Source organism: Notothenia rossii (genome assembly GCF_949606895.1).
Source record: "Notothenia rossii genome assembly, chromosome: 4".
Taxonomy (NCBI): Eukaryota; Metazoa; Chordata; class Actinopteri; order Perciformes; family Nototheniidae; genus Notothenia; species Notothenia rossii.
Window position 1 is genome coordinate 44,859,855 of NC_136902.1, and position 22,474 is coordinate 44,882,328.

The 22,474-nt window shown below is 43.7% G+C and overlaps 1 protein-coding gene across 1 annotated transcript; it reads right to left on the reverse strand.

Moving 5' to 3' along the window:
* Nucleotides 1–3,042: 3,042 nt before the first annotated feature.
* LOC307034834 (uncharacterized protein) lies at nt 3,043–7,191 on the reverse strand (the record flags this gene model as incomplete). The annotated part of the gene is made up of 7 exons (XM_079673760.1): nt 3,043–3,336; nt 3,587–3,652; nt 3,887–3,950; nt 4,094–4,143; nt 4,232–4,315; nt 4,403–4,450; nt 7,096–7,191. The coding sequence occupies 7 exons, from the start codon at nt 7,189–7,191 to the stop codon at nt 3,043–3,045; spliced, it is 702 nt and encodes a 233-aa protein (XP_079529886.1).
* Between the last annotated feature and the right edge of the window lie 15,283 nt (nt 7,192–22,474).

A 22,474-nucleotide genomic window follows, 5' to 3' on the forward strand; every position in this document is an offset into this window, starting at 1 on the left:
TGAGAACATTTCAAGTGAGTTAAAAGTGCAATCCTGAAATATTTCATATAGTTCAAAGTTGGCTATGGCAAAGAAAAGCACAAAAGCTTCAAAACTGTACTGATAAAACAAATGAGAAAATATTGTAAATCAAGGCAAATATTATTTGAACCAGTTCATGGTTTGAAATGGCAAACATTGAAAAGCAAAAGTATTATTAAAACCATGTACTACATCCAGGGCTCTCAAGTTTTGAACAGAGTTCAGAGTGAGATTTTGGCAGCGGTGTTTGGTACTCCAACTTCTGGCTCCCCTCAAAGTTCCCATGAAGCCCTCTGTATCGCGAATGTCAACGGGGGTGGGGGTGCTAGTGGAGTGCACGTGTCTCACACAAGCCTAGTTTGGTGGGCGGTACCCTGGAAAGAAATCTCTGCGTGAGAAATACAAGGTGTGGCGTGTGAATGGAGTGAAATGCGTGTATCTCACGTCAAATGCGTGAGACTTGAGAGCTCTGACTACATCATCACCTTGGTCCCATCTCTGGGAAGAGGATATTTACTGTGCTTAAAAACTGGTATCACATCATCATGTGAGGTTGACTTTGTGACCTGGAGAACATTTCAGCTGCAACATTAGCTCGTTGATAAGCTTGGGATATGAGATCTTTTTGTAGCCATTCGTGGTGAAGGCATCTGTGCTATTGTATGCATTATTTATGACCCAACATTTATACAGGCATTGTAGAATATGGCACTATTTTCACATGAATATTCCATTGTCTATTTGTATACCACGAGCTGCAAAATGACCGCCTAACCCCACTGTACAGGCAGGTACTTGTTTAGACATACCTGGGCAGGCTCTGTTTTGCCGTGGTATCCTGGCACCTGCGGGCCGCAGAGGGGCGGCATAGTTTCGGGCGACGAAGACTGCTGCTCCGGGGGCGAGGGCAGCGAGTCAGGCGTGAGTACGCTAGTGCCCACAACGGAGGGTAACGTGATGTCCCCATCTGACCTGTTGCTACTGTCTGCAGTAGATGCAGTGTTGCTGGCGTTAAGTGATGGTTGCTTTACCCATTTTCGTATTTGATTATCCACAGATGTGTGTCACTGCTTTGGAAGCACTTTTGAAATGATGCACGCGCAGCGGAGCAGGTCATGCGCACCTGACACAATTTGTTGTTTGTATTTTTCGCTCTGTTCTCTTTTTTGAATAGAGTGTGCATAACATTCAACTGCCCCGAAGATCCCGACGCGAAGCCTGAAGGGTAAAGACATCAGGTTTACTAATCTACCCGCACAATTTGTCTGGTGTCGGAATGTCTCGCTATGTTAGTACATTCAACAAAACACCATTTAATTTCGTGTTAAAATGTGTTGTAACTGCGTTACTGAGCATTGTAACGGGTAATATATTACCCAAATTTCATTAGTAATGCGTTACATTACTTCGTTACAGCAAAAAGTAATATATTACTGTAACTCCGTTACTTTTGTAACGCTTTACACCCAACACTGTTCACTAAACACATTAACGACATGTTTGGTGTTGAAAATGTCAGAAAAAGTGAAAGAATGGGAGATAAATATCCCCAAATCTCAAAATTGCATTATATTTTGTGTGTGTTTGTGATCCTCTTTCAGTTGAGACACTGTAGGATGCTTCCGGAAAAGACCAAACACTGGATGTCTTTCAGTCGCCAACATGTGTTTTCGAGAAACTGGTATTAACGGGGAAATCCTGCAGAACTGAAATGCCTCGTCGGTGGTAACGCTGCCTTTCCCGCAGCGTTACCCCCGGTCTGCACGTTGTTTCTCTTTCAGAAATACAGAGGATTACTGTTTGTATGATGCGATCACGCTGCAAACGGTGTCCACCAAAAGTTGAGTCCAGTGTCTATGGAGTGTCATTTTTATTTGTTATAGTTTGGGAAGATTGAAAATCGGTAGGGAAAGCCAGCTAAGTCGGTAGGCGGTAGAAACATGTCAAAAGCGGTAGACTACCGCCCAAATCGGTAGGGTTGGCAGGTATGCCGTGGACTTGTTATCGCGATATTATCGTACTGTGAGTTTTTGGTATCGTTACATCCCTAGTACTCACCCTTTGTGTCTCATTCCAGGGCTGCAGTCGAATAGTCAGTTTAGCTTAGGAACCTTCCTAACGGAGTGAAATGACCCGGAAGAACCTCAGTGGCAGCCATGATAAGAGCCGTTCAGATTCTCTAGATCAGGGGTACTCAATTTTTTATTAAAGGTCCACTTGTGAATTTTATACAAGGTCACTGGTCCGGATCAATGCCAGTCAAGTCCCCCCCAGAGCGGGGCACCGAAACTGAAATTAAGAAGCAGTTTCTTACAGCGGCGGCGCTATGCATGGGGCCCCCTTGAGGGGGTTTCCCGACGTGTCGTTGCAGTAAATTAAAGGGTGTTTCATGTTGTCGTTGCTGTGGATCTTCTCAATCTACCTTCTTTGGGGGCCCCCTTCTGGTCCAAGCACTTGCCTGCCTTGCCTGTCTGCAAACGGCGCCCCTGTACTATAGGCCCTGACTGCAGCACGCGGAATGGGACTTGGTCAGATGTGGGCGGGGTGTATGGATATCCTAATGAGACAAACAGCATCATCTGCTGGACAACTAAAAGAAGTACAAATACAAATCTGCACTCGACTAAATATAATTTAAAAACTAAATATAAAAACTTCATACTAATTAAATGCATGAATGTATTTAAATATACCTTTTTATACCACATGTGGAATGTGGTATAAAAGTCATATTTTCTATATTAGTGTATTTAAGTTCATTATTTAATATTTGTTTTAATTGATTATTCATTTAGTCAGTTCTGTGCATACTCATATATAGTCCATATATTTCAAATGATACATGGCACTGCATTTCATAGAATGATAGAAAAAGCATTTATTATTTACAACATTTATCATATAACAGAACAATCATTAAGATAACAGAACCGAAAAAGCAAATACAGTAAATATAAAAACCAAACCAAGTATATAAAAAAAAATCTATACAACAGTGAAAGGCTTTGCTGATGCAAACGTTCAACCGCGCTCTTCAAAACAGGCATGAACCTTAAGGTTTTCTTTATCAATGCACTGCTCAAAAAACATTAAATAGTCAGACTCAAATTTGAACTTGAACATAAATGGATCCATCCTGTCTTCCCAGCTGTCTTCGTCCCGCAGGTTGCTGGCTTCACCAAGGTTATGGAGAGCTGCTTCTCTGTCCAGTGGGGCCATGGAAAGAATTTGTGGCAGGATGACTTTATCTCCCATTTTCTTTGCAGAGCACCACTGAGATGCCGCCATAGCACTACTTATAAAGGGGTGGTTCTCCTACAGGAAGAAGAGAAATAGTTGATGCATTGCTACTACACTGTACATTTACTATTCTTATAGTGCTGCTGCTGATTTGCAACAAGATGCTTTGAATGTGTAATTATGACGCACACAAACTTGCACATGCGACACTATCTAAATCAGTGGTACAAATATATTTTCAGCCAGTTTCTACCAGTCGCTGCAGAAGAACAGAAGGAAGTGCTGTGAATTTCATGTAAGGTATAACAGATAGCATATCACCTACTCCATCCTCCTCTTCAGAGCTGACAAGAATTTCTTCTGCAGCCGTCTTTGCCAGTGGGTCCTTTTTCTGGAAGACACCAGATAAAAGGAATTACTACTGAATGGTAAAACAGTTGTACTTGCATCATGACACATTGCCCCCTTGAATAAGAGGTGGAAGCAACAAACTGTATGGCTGTGGAGCACATCCATGGAGATTTTAAGGAGTAAATTACAGTCTACATACCCATCCAAAGTCGCTGCAGAATGCCATTTCCTTTACGACTTTACTTCTTTTGGGTGGGTCATCATGATTACTTACCCTGGGACTGTCTTCACAGTCTTCCCTCTCCAGTCGTCTTTTGGTTGATCTTCTGCCTTCTAATCTATCAGTGACAACAAGTGATATGGGAATTGTTAACAAACATAACTGGTTTATTGTTTAATTTTTTTTTTTTGCCCTCATAAGACATAAAAACAATACAATAAAACATTTCAAGATGACACATGCACAAAATTTGTCCAATACCCTGCGTGCCACACAGGAACCAGAATCCACCGGAAATCGTCTGCTTTATCCTTGTGAGAGATGGTAAAATTAATAGTTTACATTCAGTTATTCTCATATGATTCCAGAAAATATAATAATGATAATACGCATAAGTACCGGGAGATGCTCTTCAGGATTCTGCAACATAGGTATAAACCAAGTGTGAACAACATAGTTGTTTGCCGAGAACACTTTGATGCCCTGTAAGACAGTTGTTATTTCAGTCCAGAAAAGATTATAAACAGAAGGGGATACATTTATATTGGAAAAGGTATGCAACTTCACTACCTGGTCATTGGCCAGCTTCTCTATGACCTTGAGGCAGCTGTTTAGGATCTGTAAAAGAAGAGGAAAATGGCAACATTGCCTACATTTGTACTGATAAAAAAACAACACTTTGTCTATGCATTATTTCCATACTTGCCATCCCTTCAACATCCTGTGGTCATCCCAAAGTCCAAAAGTCAGTGCGTGTAAGGATCTGGTTGTTTACATAGGCAAGGCGTTCATCTGGGCTTCCTCTGCTGTCCAATACCTGTGAAAGCTGACAGATAGACACATTTAGAACATTATTTTTAAAATCTCCATGGTGTGTTCTAGATTCAAACCGTCTATTCACCATATTTTCCTGTGTTTGAGTCAGCTTCTGTCCCCAACAGAACTGGTGGGCCTTTACTGTATGAAGAGTCAGTTGTGGGGTCGTCGTCTCTTTGCTTTGATGCCCTTCATTTGAGAAAAGAATACCAAGACTGTCATAGATAACCACATGCACTATGTGTATCCTCTATCAATTTCAAATACATAGACCATATTAGATGAATACACAATTACATGCACACAGAGCAAGCTTTTCATGATTACCCAAGGTGATTCTTCCATTAACATCAAGGCTAAACGCAGTATCGCTTCCAACAATTTTCTTGAACTGTAGGAAGATGTGTGCAGAGGGTGTGAGCATATTAAGGAAATCATTGTTTTTCCGCATCCCGGAGAATAACTGCTCAGCACACTGGCTGTTAATGTGCCCAGCAAGCTCTGGAACAAGTTCAATTCTCCGAAGGAGATCCCTGTCATCTTTGCTGTTGCATTGATTGAAAACATCAAGCAAAGCATAATGATCAGACGATCCAGTAATTGGTTTGCAGTCCTTGTCCTCTTCCTCTTTCCTGTGCTAAAGCCATGCCAAATCTAGACCTAAGCTTCCTCTCTGCAGCCAGTTTGATGTTCTCTGGTGAGGGATGAGGTAACCTCCCCTCATGTGGATGGAAGGGAGGATCCAGTGGTTGTCGGCAGTAGGCATGGCTGGCCAGCCCCCTTGCGTAGTCATACACTGTAACATTTGGAAAATGTTTCCATGACAGAAACATGTCGGTGAAATCTCTGGGACTCTCAGCTCTGAGATTAAACTTTACAGAATACACGACTCCACATGGGCACATTACTACAGCCCAACCACCTAGAAAGAAAGAAAATCCTCAGTAAAATTGGTAAAATGGTAATCATGCAATTTGATTTAGACAAGCTAGCATAAGACATAATTATGTGCTGATGGGATCACTAACCAGAGGCACCCCAGACTTTCTCCAACACTTTATTATATGTCGTCCTGCTGGCCATTTTCTCACAAAGACGAAGGACAAGGTCCATCTTAGAGCCCTTGCTGTCGAGGCCACACTGCTTACATATAGCCCTAACCTCTGCTACCTATTGTGACATGAAAAGTATATGCATCTGACTCGCATTACATTTAAAATTGTATCAGGTAGGTCAGAGGCGCGGGAAGGTATTTTGAGTGGGGGTGCTGAGGTGCTGGACTCCAGTGAACACTATTACGGGCACTATAGAGCACGCATAAAAAAACACCCCACACGCAAACACACAGTAAACCCGCGACTGTTACAATGAAGGCTCGATAATCAGCTCACGGCATATAGGCAGGGGTAAAGTGCTATTTTTTACGAGTGGGGAGTGGACCTCACCTCCTCTAGGGGGGTCCGGGGGGATGCTCCCCCGGGAAGATTTTTTTTAAATATTGAAGTTAAAAGCATCAATCTGGTGCACTTTGAGAGCAACATTAAGAGATCTATGGATACATCTCTCAACACCCAGATGAAACACAACTGTAAGCAGATGTTCTTTTTCTTTATGGATATTTTACAAATCACTCCCCTTTCAAACTGTATTCTTGTTTTACTGCCATATAGTATTTCATAACTGTTTTTCCTTTATTCTCTTATTTTTTTTATAACTATAATGATCATATGAAGGTGTGCCGCAGAAATAATCTTTTGAATAATTTTTGACCAAACCGTTTGAGACCCACTGAGATAACTTAGACTAAAGTTAACTATCTAAACCTTCAGAGAGTCCTTTAGCTCACCTGAGCCTCTCAGTCTGAGAGGAGAGCTCTCCTCCAGCTTGTTGTGGAACAAACAGCTCCGTATGTCCGTTAGTGCAGCTAGCTAACCAGATGCTAACAACACGGTCCCTGCTGCTGGCACCGGTCCCTCTCTCTCTCCCCCTCTCTCACACACACTAAATGCGCTATTTCCGCACACACACAGAGCCGCGAGCTTGAATGACACAAGCACACTTTTATTTCCATGCAACTCTCTGATTGGTCTGGTGTCTTGCCTCTGTTGCATTCACTGAACAAGGGAAATTACAGTCCTGCCGTCCTTTCTAGTGTCTTGATGAGGTTCACGTAAAGCACGGTTAATGTATTATATTACTGAGGTAGAATTGTCCGGGGCTACAGAAAAAACATTCGGGGCAGGCCAAAATATTATTTTACCAACAATGTGGAATTTATTGGCTACATATTACACAGATTATGCACAGCGGGAGCAGCAATAACCGTCAAATAATAATTCAGACAGGGGAGCTCCGCACCCCCTGCCTGCCACTAGGGGGTGCTGCAGCGCCCTAAGCACCCCCCTTCCCGCGCCCATGAGTTAGGTAGATAGAGGTTCTGGATCTACCTTTAGGTTTAACACCTCATCAGCCAGTCGCTCTTCTGTCACCCGCTCGTCCGCATCAGTGGAGACATCTGGCACATGGATCTTGGCATACTCCATGTTGAACACAATATCTCACTGTCTGGTATGCTGTCCAATCCACGGTGCCCAGTTTTGATAACTTGGACGGACAATGAAAGGATTCTTGCCGTCACCTGAAATATATGTCAAACATTTAAGTATATAAAGTGTAATTTACTTTTTTCCATAGAATCATAACTTCCAGGATCCATCCATCCATCCATCTTCTCCCGCTTATCCGTGGTCGGGTCGCGGAGGTAGCAGTTCCAGCAGAGAGCCCCAAACTTTCTTTTCCCTGGCCACATCAACCAGCTCTGACTGGGGGATCCCAAGGCGCTCCCAGGCCAGAGAAGAGATATAATCCCTCCATCTGGTTCTAGGTCTACCCCTTGGTCTCTTCCCAGCTGGACGTGCCTGGAACACCTCCCTAGGGAGGCGCCCAGGTGGCATCCTAACTAGGTGCCCGAACCACCTCAACTGGTTCCTTTCGACGCGAAGGAGGAGCGGTTCAACTCCGAGTCCCTCCCAGATGACCGAACTTCTCACCTTATCCCTAAGGGAGACACCAGCCACCCTGCGGAGAAAACCCATCTCGGCCGCTTGTACCCGCGATCTCGTTCTTTCGGTCATGACCATATCCTTCATGACCATAGGTGAGGGTAGGAACGAAAATGGCGCGGTAGACAGAGAGCTTTGCCTTCTGGCTCAGCTCCCTTTTCGTCACAACGGTGCAGTAAAGAGACTGCAGTACCGCTCCCGCTGCTCCGATTCTCCGACCCATCTCACGCTCCATTGTTCCCTCACTCGAGAACAAGACCCCGAGATACTTGAACTCCTTCACTTGGGGTAGGGACTCATTCCCTACTTGGAGTGGACAGTCCATCGTTTTCATGCTGAGAACCATGGCCTCAGATTTGGAGGTGCTGATCCACATCCCAGCCGCTTCACACTCGGTTGCGAACCGATCCAGTGAGTGCTGAAGGTCGCAGACCGATGAAGCCATCAGAACCACATCATCTGCAAAAAGCAGTGGTGCAATCCTTAGTCCACCGAACTGCAGACCCCCTCCCCCACGACTACGCCTCGAAATCCGATCCATGTATATTACAAACAGGATTGGTGACAAAGCGCAGCCTTGGCGGAGGCCAACCCTCACCTGAAATGGGTCCGACTTACTGCCGAGGACCCGGACACAGCTCTCGCTTTGGGAGTACAGAGATTGGATGGCCCTGAGTAGAGACCCCCTCACCCCATACTCCCGCAGCACCTCCCACAGTGACTCCCTGGGAACCCGGTCATACGCCTTCTCCAAGTCTACAAAACACATGTAGACTGGATGAACGTACTCCCAGGCCCCCTCCAGGATCCTTGCGAGAGTAAAAAGCTGATCCATCGTTCCACGACCAGGACGGAATCCGCATTGTTCCTCCTCAATCTGAGGTTCGACAATCGGCCTGGCCCTCCTTTCGAGTACCTTAGAGTAAACTTTCCCGGGGAGGCTGAGTAGTGTGATGCCTCTGTAATTGGCACACACCCTCTAATCCCCCTTTTTGAAAAGGGGAACCACCACCCCGGTCTGCCACTCCTTCGGTACTGTTTCCGACTTCCACGCAACGTTGATGAGACGTGTCAACCATGACAGTCCCTCAACACCCAGAGCCTTCAGCATTTCTGGGCGGATCTCATCCACCCCCGGGGCTTTGCCACTGTGAAGTTGTTTGACGACCTCAGTGACCTCCCCCCGGGAGATTGGTGTCGATCCCCCGTCATACTCCAGCTCTGCCTCTAACATAGAGGGCAGAGTTGTCGGGTTCAGGAGTTCCTCAAAGTGCTCCTTCCAACGCCCTAACACTCCATCAGTTGAGGTCAACAACGTCCCATCCTTACTGTACACAGCTTGGATGGTTCCCTGCTTCCCCCTCCTGAGGTGTCGGACAGTTTTCCAGAACAACTTTGGTGCCGTCCGAAAGTCTTTTTCCATGTCTTCTCCGAACTTCTCCCACACCCGCTGCTTTGCCTCGGCCACGGCTGAGGCTGCTGCCCTTCGGGCCTGTCGGTGCCTTGCAACTGCCTCGGGAGTCCCCCGGGATAACAAATCCCTGAAGGCCTCCTTCTTCAGTCGGACGGCTTCCCTGACCACCGGTGTTCACCAGGAGGTTCGAGGGTTACCGCCCCTTGAGGCACCTAGGACCTTGAGACCACAGCTCCCCGCCGCGGCTTCGGCAATAGAGGCTTTGAACACCGACCACTCTGGTTCAATGTCCCCAACCTCCACAGGAATGCCCGAAAAGCTCCGCCGGAGGTGTGAGTTGAAGGCCTCCTGAACTTGGGCCTCCTCCAGACGTTCCCAGTTCACCCGAACTACACGTCTGGGCTTACCAGGTCTATCCAGAGGCTTCCCCCGCCACTCGACCCAACTCACCACCAGATGGTGATCAGTTGACAACTCCGCCCCTCTCTTTACCCGAGTGTCCAAAACATAGGGCCTCAGGTCCGATGATACGATAACAAAATCAATCATGGACCTTCTGCCTAGGGTGCTCTGGTACCACGTACACTTATGAGCATCCTTATGTTCGAACATGGTGTTTGTTATGGCCAATCCATGACTAGCACAGAAGTCCAGTAACAAACCACCACTCCGTTTCAGATCAGGGGGGCCGTTCCTCCCAATCAGTCCCCTCCAAGTGTCTCCATCATTGCCCACATGTGCGTTGAAGTCTCCCAGCAAGATTAAAGAGTCCCCTTCAGGAGCCCCATACTTCCAGGATGCATCAGCAAATTGCCCTAGATTGTGTAACCTAGTGTTGAAATACCATTTCACAGCATTTCCTTTCTTTAAAACTGATGATACAGATAACTTAATAGGGTAGAAACCACGGCTTAGGATTTCCATAGTCACTGCATCCCAGAAGTCTTTCACATTGACTCTACCATCATACTGCTGAGGTGGATTTTGGATTTCGCTGACTGAGAAGAAAATCAGTTGAATGAAACTGAAAATGTAAAACCAAAACTGAACAAAACACGATAAACCACTGCTACAACACTTTTAAAAAGCTTTGAGATCTTGCAATGTATTTCAGTTATGATTTACTTATTTCTATTGTATAGAAAATTCAACTCAGTTAAGCTTTTTACCAGGCATACTGAAAACGCCCTTCTTATGAAGATCCATGACAACTGTTGCAGGGTGATACCCACAGGAAACAGAGGCATATGTGTAGTCATGTTCAGAGAGGGCTTCAAAGGAGAGATACGCCTGTAGCACCTTCCCCTTGTTAGGGAAGGACTCTCCCTCAGTTGCCTCAATAATCCCAATTACACGGCTAACTGCAGTGTGGGTCTGAGAAAAGAGGAAGAGAAATTTTTAAGTAGAGCTGCAACGATAGATCGATTAGTCAACTATTCAATTAATCGCCAACTATTTTGATAATCAATTAATTGGAGTCATCTTAACAAAAAAAAGAAGATGATTCCAGCTTCTTAAATGTGAATATTTTCTACATTTTCTTGCTTTCTTTAGTCCTCTGACAGTAAACTGAATATCTTTGGGTTGTGGACAAAACAAGACATTTGAGGACATCACCTTGAGCTTTGGGAAACACTTTTCACAATTCTTTGACATTTTATAGACCAAACAACTGTTGAAAATGATTGACAGATTAATCAACAATGAAAATAATCATTAGTTGCAGCCCTATTTTTCAGCATAAAGTCGATAATCAATAAATCTGAAATAAACTTTTGTTCTGCCGATACAAATTTGCCTGTTTTGATTACGTAGATACTGTGTATACTGATAGAAATCAAAAAGCCTAACCTGTAATGCATTTCTTAAAGTAAGGCACAAATGTAGAGAGAGCATCATGTGGTTATCGAAATTGTGGATTCCATCCTGCCACTCCTGATAGCGGTAGACCATACAGCAACTGGGACATGTCTTTTTGTATGTCGATATGCCTGAAAGTGCAAATGTAGCATACATGTCCTATAAAAATACATTATGTGAATTGTGTTTCAGCAATACACTTTAAAGCAAAAAAAAATTGCTATCGCTAGTTATCAAGTAGGCTACAGCATCCATGCAATGTCACTGACCTTCAACTATGCCAGAGCATGTTAAAATCCTCGCTTTACTGGTGATCAACTGGGGGTCGCTGAGGACACTCTGTTCAACACATTCCTTGCAAGTGACCTCGGCAGGAACAAGATGCTTAGGAAATCCAAGTGAAGCCTTTGCATTTCTGGAGTTTGCAACCAGTGTCACGGGAAGTTCAGGTGGTATTTTTTTGTGGGACGTGATGTATCTCAAAATCCTTTCAATACCTCTGTCAGTGATTGGGTAATTTTCTTTGTCAGAGTGCTTCAGTTGGCCTTCATTCAGTGAAGAGTTCTCTTCTGTACTCTTAACTCTTTTGAATAGGTCCCTCCTTGTCTCAAAAAGATGCCATTTGCCTATAGCCTTATGGATGCATGACTTTTTGGAAATCGTACAAGCGCAATGCCAAGTGTTTTTCTTTGTGTCTTATGCCAGAACTACCCTTCCAAGCCTGCTGTAGTATGACACTGAAGGTTCAAAAACAGAGATATGCAACTTCGTCTGGGGTCCACCAACAGTTAGAAGAGCTGATAGGGGTGCATCCTCCACTTTAGCATCTTCTTGTTTCTTTAAAAGTTCTTTTTTACGATTTTCCCCAAACCAATGGTTTTGAACCATTACACACAGTTCCTTTTCAGTCAGAGCAACATTTGGTACATTGGCACAAGGACAAAAGCACAAGGACCGAATGTGGTGACATTCAAATGGCAGGAGACCACTTCTAAATTCAAAGTCTTCATTTAAATTCCACTGATCAACCTCACACTCTGACCTCTGTGTTTGTGACCAAGTATTTTTGATGACATGAACTGGGGTTGCTGGGCCATGGAAAGACTTCTCCACAGCAAAGAACCCTCTTTTAACATCTACACACTGTGACCTGAGATAACGGTCTTCAGAAATGTTGTCCAAATGATCTGTGTGTTTCCTTCTTATATGAGTTCTCACATTTTTTTTCTTCAATTCCAAATTATATTGCTCACATTTAACAAAGTCTCTTTTTTTGTGTTGCCCAGCAAGAGGAAGATCTGTGGGCTTCTTTGCATGTGCAAAAGGACGTGGCTGGGCAATTGCCTCCCTGGCTTGCAGTGTTTCGACTGCCACTGGAGTTTTGACTTTCGGTGGTGCCACTGGAGTCTGCAAGTTACCTTGCGGTGTCTTGACTTTCGGTGGTGCCACTGGAGTCTCCAGGTGACCTTGTGGGGTCTTGACTGTCGGTGGTGCAACCGGAGTCTGCAGGTTACCTTGCGGTGTCTTGATTGTCTGTGGTGCCACCAGAGTTTGCAGGGTTCCAGTTATTGTATTGTCCAACACACTGTGACTCGAGAGGTGCTTGGTGATTTGGTCTCTTCTGATTAGTGTAGCTGGACAATAGCAACAGTGGAAGTGCGTAGTTGAGCGGCACTTCAGACCACATCTAGCAATGGTGAACTCTGAAAGAAGTTAAAAGGAGACACAGAGTCTATTGTGAATATAGGATACTGGACAGGCTGTTACATTAATGAAACATTAAGCTAGGTCACTTTCCAGTTAGCTAATTAGCCATTTTATTTGACAAGGTCCCATCTTTTCACAGTCCAAAAATATTTGCAATGATTTACCTGTCAGTTTGTGAAGAAACCCACGTAGGCAATGAGATGCAGATAAAGCAGGTGGAATCAAATACTGTAGTATAACTTCTTGATTCTCTACAGAGCTGAATGACTTGCTGTTATGAAGAGCATAAGCTTGAGTTGCTAGGCCGTCGATAAACAATGTGAGCAGAGACACATATTGCCCTCTTGAAGGTCATCCTACGTGAAGAAGACACCTCCAACACCACGTTTGCCCCCGCCGACGTCAAAGACGGCGTCAACTCCACTCTGTATTTTATCGACGGCATGACGTGGCCGGAGGTTTTGCGCGAGTACTGCGAGAGCGACCGGGAGTACCATCACTTTCTGCCCTATCAGGAAGTGGATGAGTATCCTTATGGTCCTCTTGAGAGTAAAATCAAGGTGTTGCAGTTGTTAGTGGATCAGTTTGTGACCACCAACATCGCCCGTGACGAGCTGATGTCCAACTACTACTTCGTTAGTAGTTCGATTGCATTTTAGGCCTGCATTTTCTCTGCACTAATGTTGAAGTTGCAATATTTTACTTAAAAAAATAACAATTCTCAAGTTGTCGTACCTTTTAGGGACTTCTACTCAAGATAATTTGTTAATATATTCCACCCCTGATAAGTGAAGTCAAAATAAAAGTGATTGGTGATACCATAGATTTAATTAGGACTATTTCATATTTTCCCCATTTGGGACACCTTATACGTTTAGTGACATAACTCCATGAGTATGTAAGCTACCTTTACATTACATTACATTACATTACATTACATTGCATTTAGCTGACGCTTTTATCCAAAGCGACTTACAATAAGTGCATTCGACCAGGAAGATACAACCTTTAAGAAAACAGAATCATATAAGTACATCAGGTTTCATAGAGCCAAACATTTCAAGTGCTACTCAACTGGCATTTAGAAAGCCAGCCCTTTATTAGTATATAAGTGCTTTGTTAGTAATTCTATCGCTCGAAGTGGAGTCTAAAGAGATGAGTTTTCAGTTTGCGTCGGAAGATGTGTAAGCTATCTGCTGTCCTGATTTCAATGGGGAGCTCATTCCACCATTTTGGAGCCAGGATAGCAAACCCACGTGTTTTTGCTGACGGGAACTTGGGTCCCCCTCGCAGTGCGGGTGCAGCGAGCTGTTTGGCTGATGCAGAGCGGAGTGCACGTGCTGGGGTGTACGGTTTAACCATGTCCTGGATGTAGGAAGGGCCAGATCCATTCGCAGCATGGTACGCAAGTACCAGTGTCTTGAAGTGGATTCTAGCAGTTACTGGAAGCCAGTGAAGGGAGCGGAGGAGCGGTGTGGTGTGGGAGAATTTGGGAAGGTTGAAGACCAGACGAGCCGCTGCATTCTGGATGAGCTGCAGAGGTCGGATGGCACATGCAGGTAGACCAGCCAGGAGGGAGTTGCAGTAGTCTAGGCGTGAGATGATGAGAGCCTGGACCAGAATCTGCGCTGATGTCTGGGTCAGCTGGGGACGTATCCTCCTGATGTTGTAAAGCGTGTATCTGCAGCAGCGGGTTGTAGCAGCGATGTTTGCAGTGAAGGACAGTTTGTTATCTAGGACCACACCCAGATTCCTTGCAGTCTGAGTCGGGGAAACAACAGAGGTGCCGATGTTGATTGTTAGGTCAAGAGTGGGACAATCTTTTCCCGGAAGGAAGAGCAGTTCAGTCTTGTCAAGGTTGAGCTTGAGGTGATGAGCAGACATCCACCGAGAGATGTCTGCTAGGCAAGCAGAGATGCGTGCGACGACCTGGGTCTCTGAGCGGGGAAAGGACAGAATTAGTTGGGTGTCGTCAGCGTAGCAGTGGTATGAAAAACCATGTGGGCTAATGACAGACCCGAGGGAGTTTGTCTACAAGGAGAAGAGGAGGGGACCAAGGACAGAGCCCTGAGGGACCCCTGTAGTTAATTGACAAGGGTCGGACTCGGACCTTCTCCAAGTAACCCTGTAGGTGCGGTCGTTGAGGTATGAGGTGAGGAGGGAAAGTGCAGTGCCTGAAACTCCAAGTTCTTGGACAGTGCGAAGGAGGATCTGATGGTTCACCGTGTCGAATGCAGCAGACAGGTCCAGAAGGATGATGACAGAGGAGAGGGAGGCTGCTTTAGCAGTGTGCAGTTCGTCAGAGACAGCAAGGAGAGCAGTTTCTGTTGAGTGACCTGCCTTGAAACCAGACTGGTGCGGATCCAGAAGGTTGTTCTGATGGAGATAACAGGAGAGTTGTTTAAAGACAGCGCGTTCAAGTGTTTTAGACAGGAACGGGAGGAGAGAGACGGGCCTGTAGTTTATAACATCAGACGGATTGAGAGTGGGTTTCTTAAGGAGAGGGTTTACTCTTGCCTCCTTGAGACTGTTTGGAAAGTGACCAGAAGTTAGAGAAGTGTTGATGAAATGGGTGAGAAATGGTAGAATATCAGGAGCGATAGTCTGAAGGAGGTTTGAGGGGATAGGGTCCAGAGAACAGGTGGTAGGACGGGCAGAGGTAATGAGGGTAAGAACCTCCCTTGGAGAGAGAGGGGAGAAGGAGGTCAGTGTGTGGGTGAAAGGAGGGTCTGGTGACCCAGCGGTGAGTAAAGGTGAGTCAGAAAAAGAAGAGCGAATATCATCAACCTTTTTTTCAAAGTGGTTAACAAAGTCGCTTGACAGAAGAGAGGAGGGGGGAGGTGCTTTGGGGGGGTCCAAGAGGGTGGAGAAGATAGAAAATAGTTTTTTGGGATTGGAATAGGAAGATTGGATCTTATCTTCAAAGAAAGTGCTTTTTGCCTGAGAGATGGAAGCAGAGAAAGAGGAGAGGAGAGCCTGATAGGTTAGGAGGTCGTCATGGTGTTTGGATTTCCACATTTCCGCTCTGCTGCCCGAAGGATGGTTCTATTAGCACGCAGTGCGTCATTTAGCCAGGGAGCAGGAGGGGACTGACGAGCCGGCCGCGATGTGAGAGGACAGAGAAAGTCCAGAGAGGATGAGAGAGTCGAGAGGAGAGTTTTTGCAGCAGTGTTTGGAGGCAGGAGTTGGAACGAGTCAGAGGAAGGGAGGGCTGAGAGCACCGATGAGGCAAAGGTAGAGGGGGAGAGGGAACGGAGGTTACGGCGGACAGGAGCAGAGTTAGAAGAGATTAGGTTGTTATGTTTGGAAAGGGGTAGAGAGAATGAAATGAAGAAGTGATCGGATGTGTGGAGCGGGTTTACAGAGAGGTTAGAAGTAGAGCAGTTCCTTGAGAATATGAGATCAAGGACATTGCCAGCTTTATGAGTTGGTGGGGATGGAGACAGTGAGAAAGCAAAGGTGGTTAACAGAGATGTTAGTTCAGATATCTTCCCTGTCTGGAGGTTGAAATCTCCGAGAAGTACAGCGGGAGGGCCAGTTTCAGGGATGTGTGAGAGGAGATTATCTAACTCCTCCAAGAAGTCCCCCAAGGCGCCTGGTGGACGGTAGAGAACAACAATGGTTAATTGTATAGGATGGGTTACTGTGACGGCATGGAATTCAAAGGTGGAAGGAGTGAAATTAGGTAGCTTGAAGAGGGAAAAGCTCCATTTGGGAGAGAGCAGGAGACCAGTGCCACCTCCTCTGCCAGAGGGTCTATGGGAGAAGGAATATGCTGTGGAGAGAGCTGCTGGGGTGGATGTGTTGGATGGAGTGATCCAGGTCTCCGTGAGAGCAAGGAAATCCAGAGACTGCAGGGAAGCGTAGCCAGAGATGAAGTCAGCCTTAGGGACAGCTGACTGGCAGTTCCACAGGCCCCCTGAAACGAGATGTTGGATCTCAGTGGAGCATGTGGGATAGACGAGAGCAGGCCGGTGAAATCGATTAGGAGAAACACGGGGCCAGTGATAATTGCGAGAAGACACATGAACAGGAATGCAGAAAATACACATGATTATAGCATGAGGGGCTAGAGAACCCAAGAGAATTGAATAAAACTAAATAACACCAGCGATACTTGGCGCAATCAGAGTAGGATTTGCCTCCTCTTTGCCTCCCACAGGACTCTTAATGTCTTTGTCAGTCTTCGTCTGGCTGACGCTGAAGCTGACGCTCCAGGAAAACGCAACCTAAGATGGATACCTGATTGCTCAGTTCTCACAGCTTTGGGGGCACGCCCCTGTAATTAGTTAACTATTTTCTGCTGATGGGCGACAGCAGAGTCTTCCTACCTATTGTAATGCACACTTGAGGGGCGTGACTCACTGAGACCTGAGTTACAGCTGGAATTGAGCAGATCTGAGATTTTAAAATCTCTCAGAAATCGCCGTTTTAGCTACAATAACTACAGAACAATTATACAGAGTAGAATAAATGAAACAGAGAAGTCTATTTAAACAAGAATATAACTTACAGAGATTGCTGAGTCAGTATCGATAGTGTCCTCACCGAGTCTAGATGCACACTGAGTTATTCTGATTTGAAATGCGCTATTTAAAAATGTTTTTCAGCTGGGAAGCTATTTGCACTTCACGCAATCAGCAGAGTCTTCCTACCTATTGTAATGCACACTTGAGGGGCGTGACTCACTGAGACCTGAGTTACAGCTGGAATTGAGCAGATCTGAGATTTTAAAATCTCTCAGAAATCGCCGTTTTAGCTACAATAACTACAGAACAATTATACAGAGTAGAATAAATGAAACAGAGAAGTCTATTTAAACAAGAATATAACTTACAGAGATTGCTGAGTCAGTATCGATAGTGTCCTCACCGAGTCTAGATGCACACGCAATTATTATTGCTGGATTCAGTAGAACCACACCTTTCCAACAAGCCCTTGTGTGTGTTGCTATGGCAATCCATGTCAGGGTCACTACAAAGTAAAGAGATCATTCCACATATATTTACATTTACGCCTATTGTAGGTATGTGTTCAAATTACTGTATCTCCAATTTACATTAAGATATTGACATTCAGTCTTTTCTATAATGCAGAAGGATGTCCTGACCTCAGGTATGCCAAGTTTCAAACCTATCAGACCTTCAATTGTGAATCTACATGAGTTGTTATGCCTCAACCCCCAGACGGCCAGGCTTTATTTTTAGTTTGGGGTGTCTAACTTTATATATCAATTTCACCACTTTTGCAGTAAAATATTTGTATACAACAATCCATTTCATGTATGGGAGGCCTTAGAGATGAGGAAAAAGTAAGTTGTGTTTTGTCCTAACTCCGGGAGGGGTAACTCAAAGTTTTGGGGCCATTGTCACTAGCCTGTAGGTGAGCACATGGTTATTCTATCGTCTATCGTCTTCAACAATCTTCTTCTTCTTCTTCTTCTTCTTCTTCTTCTTCTTCTTCTTCTTCTTCTTCTTCTTCTTCTTCTTCTTCTTCTTGGCGGTAGGGAAACAGCTCCGGGCGCATTACCGCCATCTAATGATGTGTAATGTGGACTCACAAGGTGGGGTCGGACATCCAACCCCGCCTTTTATCCGACCCCGCCCCATTCCGCGTTCCGTGGCGAGGACCTTCTCCCCCTGTATATACATACACACATTAATACATATTTACAGTATGGTGGCTTGAACTAGTGGGAGAAATGGCACTGTTTTTCTGTAGCCTATGCCTTGAACCTCGGCAAAAAAGGCAATAGAAGCATTAGAAAGTCAAGGTAAACTTGCGGTTAACTTGCGGTCTGCAATGCGTGACACGCTCGCGCACACAAGTAAATATATATGCACGTTCACTCTCACAACGCGTCAGATACAAGAAAATATACATTAATTTACATCAGTATCAGAAAGTTTTTATTTTTTTATTTTGTTTAATTTACATTTTTTATGATGGGACACAGGGTTCAGTCCGGATTGATTTGCAGTTTGGTCCGGATGCGGACCTTGGTCCGGAGTTTGAGAAGCCCTGCTCTAGATGTTAGGAAAGGAGGTTTGAAACTTCCTTTATAATCTCCTTTAGTTTAGGAAACACTGGACCTTCCTTTACGAAAGGAAAGGAGAAAATGCTGCCCCACAATGCCTTGCAGCCGCAGCATTTTCCATAACACAACATTCGGCCGTTAACGGAAACAACCGGTTATGACCGAGAAATGAGTATCATGAAAGTTACGGTGCTTATTAAGCATTTTAAAACTGATGTGGTAACTTGCCAAAGTGCTTTGTTTTGAACGTTCATCACTATAATAATCAAAAGGAGAAATATGAACGTTATTTTTTTAATGAAATGATCAAACAAAGTCAACATTTCATAGTGTTTACTGAACTGCGTGGGGTTTCTTACACTTTTAAAATATGTTTTAATGGTGATATACACAGTGATAGATGTTAAGGACTAACACGTTTATATAAATACATTTGTAAGTGACAAGCATTAGTTTCACTTTCCTTTTTGATTTTCATCTATTTTCATCTATTCTCTTATGTAAAATATCCATAAAGAAAAAGTAAATCTGTTTACAGTTCTGTTTCATATGGGGGGGAGCATGCCCCCGGACCCCCCTAGAGGAGGTTAGGTCCCCCCCCCCCCACTTAAATCATGTCCACATGGATAGGAAACTAAATACAGTTGCACACATCTTGTGTCCATATCTTTCTGTTTTGGTGGTCATGCCACAACCGTGCACGTGCATGCATGCGCGAGTCATAGTGAGTGTCTGCATTTTGGGGGGGGGGGGGCACCAGCTAAAATCTTGCCTAGGGCAGCAAATTAGTAGCTAGCGTACCAGCGATTTTCCTCGTGTCTCAAGTCTGATTCATGTAGTAAGTTTTGTTCCTCATTTTGTGAGTGATTTTCTGTTAATACTTTCTTACATCCTTAGTTGCAGTATTTTTCCTATAATTAGTTTTGATCCTCATACTGAGGGAATTTTTGTTGTTACGTTTTGATTTGAACCTTTTTCACCTCGTCAAGAGCGTCGATCCTTTTTTGTGACCTGTTATTGAAAATAAAGTATTTTTCTCATACTTTACCTCTGTCTCCTGGGGTCGTGCATTTGAGTCCTACTACCTTGTGTTTTCAAATTGTAATTGAACTGTAACTGTAATTTCTGTTATTTTCACTCGAGAATGTTCTTAAAAAATGTCACTTACTTTTTGTTTCTACTGTTTATAAGTAGATATTTAAATATTAAATGCTGTATTCATTAATGGTTGTATAATTCTAGAAATATTTTTATATTTTAAGTTTTAACATTTTTATAGTAATTGTTCCCTACAGAACATGTTATGCTTTTCATTGAACGTCTTTGATTGGAAAATGTTAGAAAAAAGCTGTAAAATAACAGTATTCTACCTGTAGAACTTTAGGGTCTGTATTTATTTTTGTGTTTGATCATACAAATCTAATAAAAAAAATGTAAAAAACTGTTTTTCTCATCAGAACTTTATTTAAGGTATTTAAATGGAACATTTTAAGACAATGTATTTTGAAAAGAGAGGAAACATCTGTAATACTACAGTGTTTTCCTCTAAAATCTTTGAGGACAATTCCTGTTTATTAATTGCTTTTGCACTTTATTTGAGTGAAAGTATTTTACTTTAATTTAAGGGTTTTTGTTTGGCAGCCGCTGCTGCCAGTACTTTGACCGTTTTTTTACGAATTTTCTTTTTTACAGTGTAGCCTATTTGATTTGACCCAACTGGACTCACGGGTGAGATGCTTTTGGTGCATTTTTGCTTGCTGTAATGTGGATGACATGATTAGTCACGTGACACGTCATCCAATAGTATTTGACAGGAAACCATAGTATGAGCTTCTGTTAGAAATTAAAATCAATGTTTTAATGGGGAAATGTAGTTTAAACATGCCGTCAGTTTTAATGCTCTTTTATACTGAAAAACCAGAAATTCTTGTGCACAAGCAGTTAAGCTTTTATTCTGAAAATCCTTCATCTCCGGTTAGCATTTAGCATGTGGCTAATATACGATTTCCTGAAGAGGTGAATTTAGTAGCGAAATGATATGGAGTGGTGCAAACCGAAGCCTACTGATTTAACACTACAACTATAGATGTCGAGATACTACCATGCTGAATATTAAATGAAGGTACAGTTTATTTGAATACATTGTTTACAGACGAGAGTAGCATGTGACAACATCCGGAATGACCGGAAACCAAACGAGCCGAGAAGTATTGTTTAGAGTATTGATTACAGCGTTTAGAATGTGTTAAATGAAAAGTGATGAAAGAGAATATGAGGAGAAACGGTGTGTTAAGCATATATTGAATGTGAAAAGAACCTATCCTCTGTTTAAATGCAATAACGGACATTGGAGACGAGGCGAGCCGGCTGGCGGGGAGGAGCCAGCACACCATATATAAACCACCGGAGGAGAGATCCACGCTCTTGGCTTCCCTATCGAGGAGCGGATCACAGCTGTTTGTCTGACTGAACAATATTCTGTCTGTAACACTACCGCGCCTTTTTTAATTAAAGTACCCAATTGAACTTTCACAGAGACTCCATTTAGTCTCCTATTTTAAAGCTTCTCTCCTGGACGGGAGAATAACGAACACAGTTAACAATCTGGTGACTTCCCTGACGTGATCTCGCTGACCGAGGAGAGAAAACCAACCGGCTTTTCCTGGAGACGCTTGCAGCCATTCGACACACAAGAGCTCAAATCAATCGGTAAGAAGATGCCTGTTATGACAAAGATTCTTCACTAGTTAAACTAGGCAAAGTTAGATTTGTGTGTTTGATGGCAGCCGGCTGATCCTGAAAATAGCTGTGCATTTTAATGTTAAAACAACCCAAATTGATAAAATAATCACTCTAGAACCACGAGGCGTTGTTTTGTCACAGGCAGGGTGAGTTCACATTTTCTTTTGTTCCATTAACCCTGCATGCTATTAACCACGTGTGGGTGTTGAATTTTAAATATATAGTGTGTGGACATTGTACTTCGGATAGGTGCCTTGCTGCTTTCACATGGGTGTCTCTTGTTACGATTAATAGTTAGTTAGCCTATGACGTAAGGGTATATAGCCCATTTGACGACTTTTTGTTAAGATCTAGAGACATAGCGAATCGGTTAAGGGCCGAGAAAGTGAAAACCAGCGGGGCATAGTGAATCAGTTAAGGGCTAAGACCGAAGTCAGTGAAGAAAGTCCTTTTCAAGAAAGGCTTGGTTAAGGTCTAGGCCTTTATCAGTGGTTAAAACTGTTCTGTTTAAAAAAAGATATTGCGGGTGGGTTACGGTAATCGGAGTTACAGCAGCAGTGCAGTAATAAGACGACGGTCTATTATCAGTGGCTGATAAGTCTCCATATTAGTCCCAGTTTGGCGTGTCCAAATAGCAACAGTTAACCATAGTCGACTATAAAGTCAAATATTACGTGAACAGGTTTATAGCTAGTGCGTAAGGGTTCCTAACTTTAAGTGATGATATCAATAAGATAAAGCCCATAGTCGACTATAAAGTCAAATATTACGTGAACAGGTTTATAGCTAGTGCGTAAGGGTTCCTAACTTTAAGTGATGATATCAATAAGATAAAGCCCATTTTTTCATAGTAAACTAGATAGAAATGTTGTTATTTTAAACTAAGTGTTGTTTTGGCTTGTATTTCAGGGTTTATGATACCACACCAGTGGTTCACTTTGTTACTGTTCGTTTAAAGATCACCTAGCCATTGTTTAAACTCCCACCTGAGAGCCGCATGGACA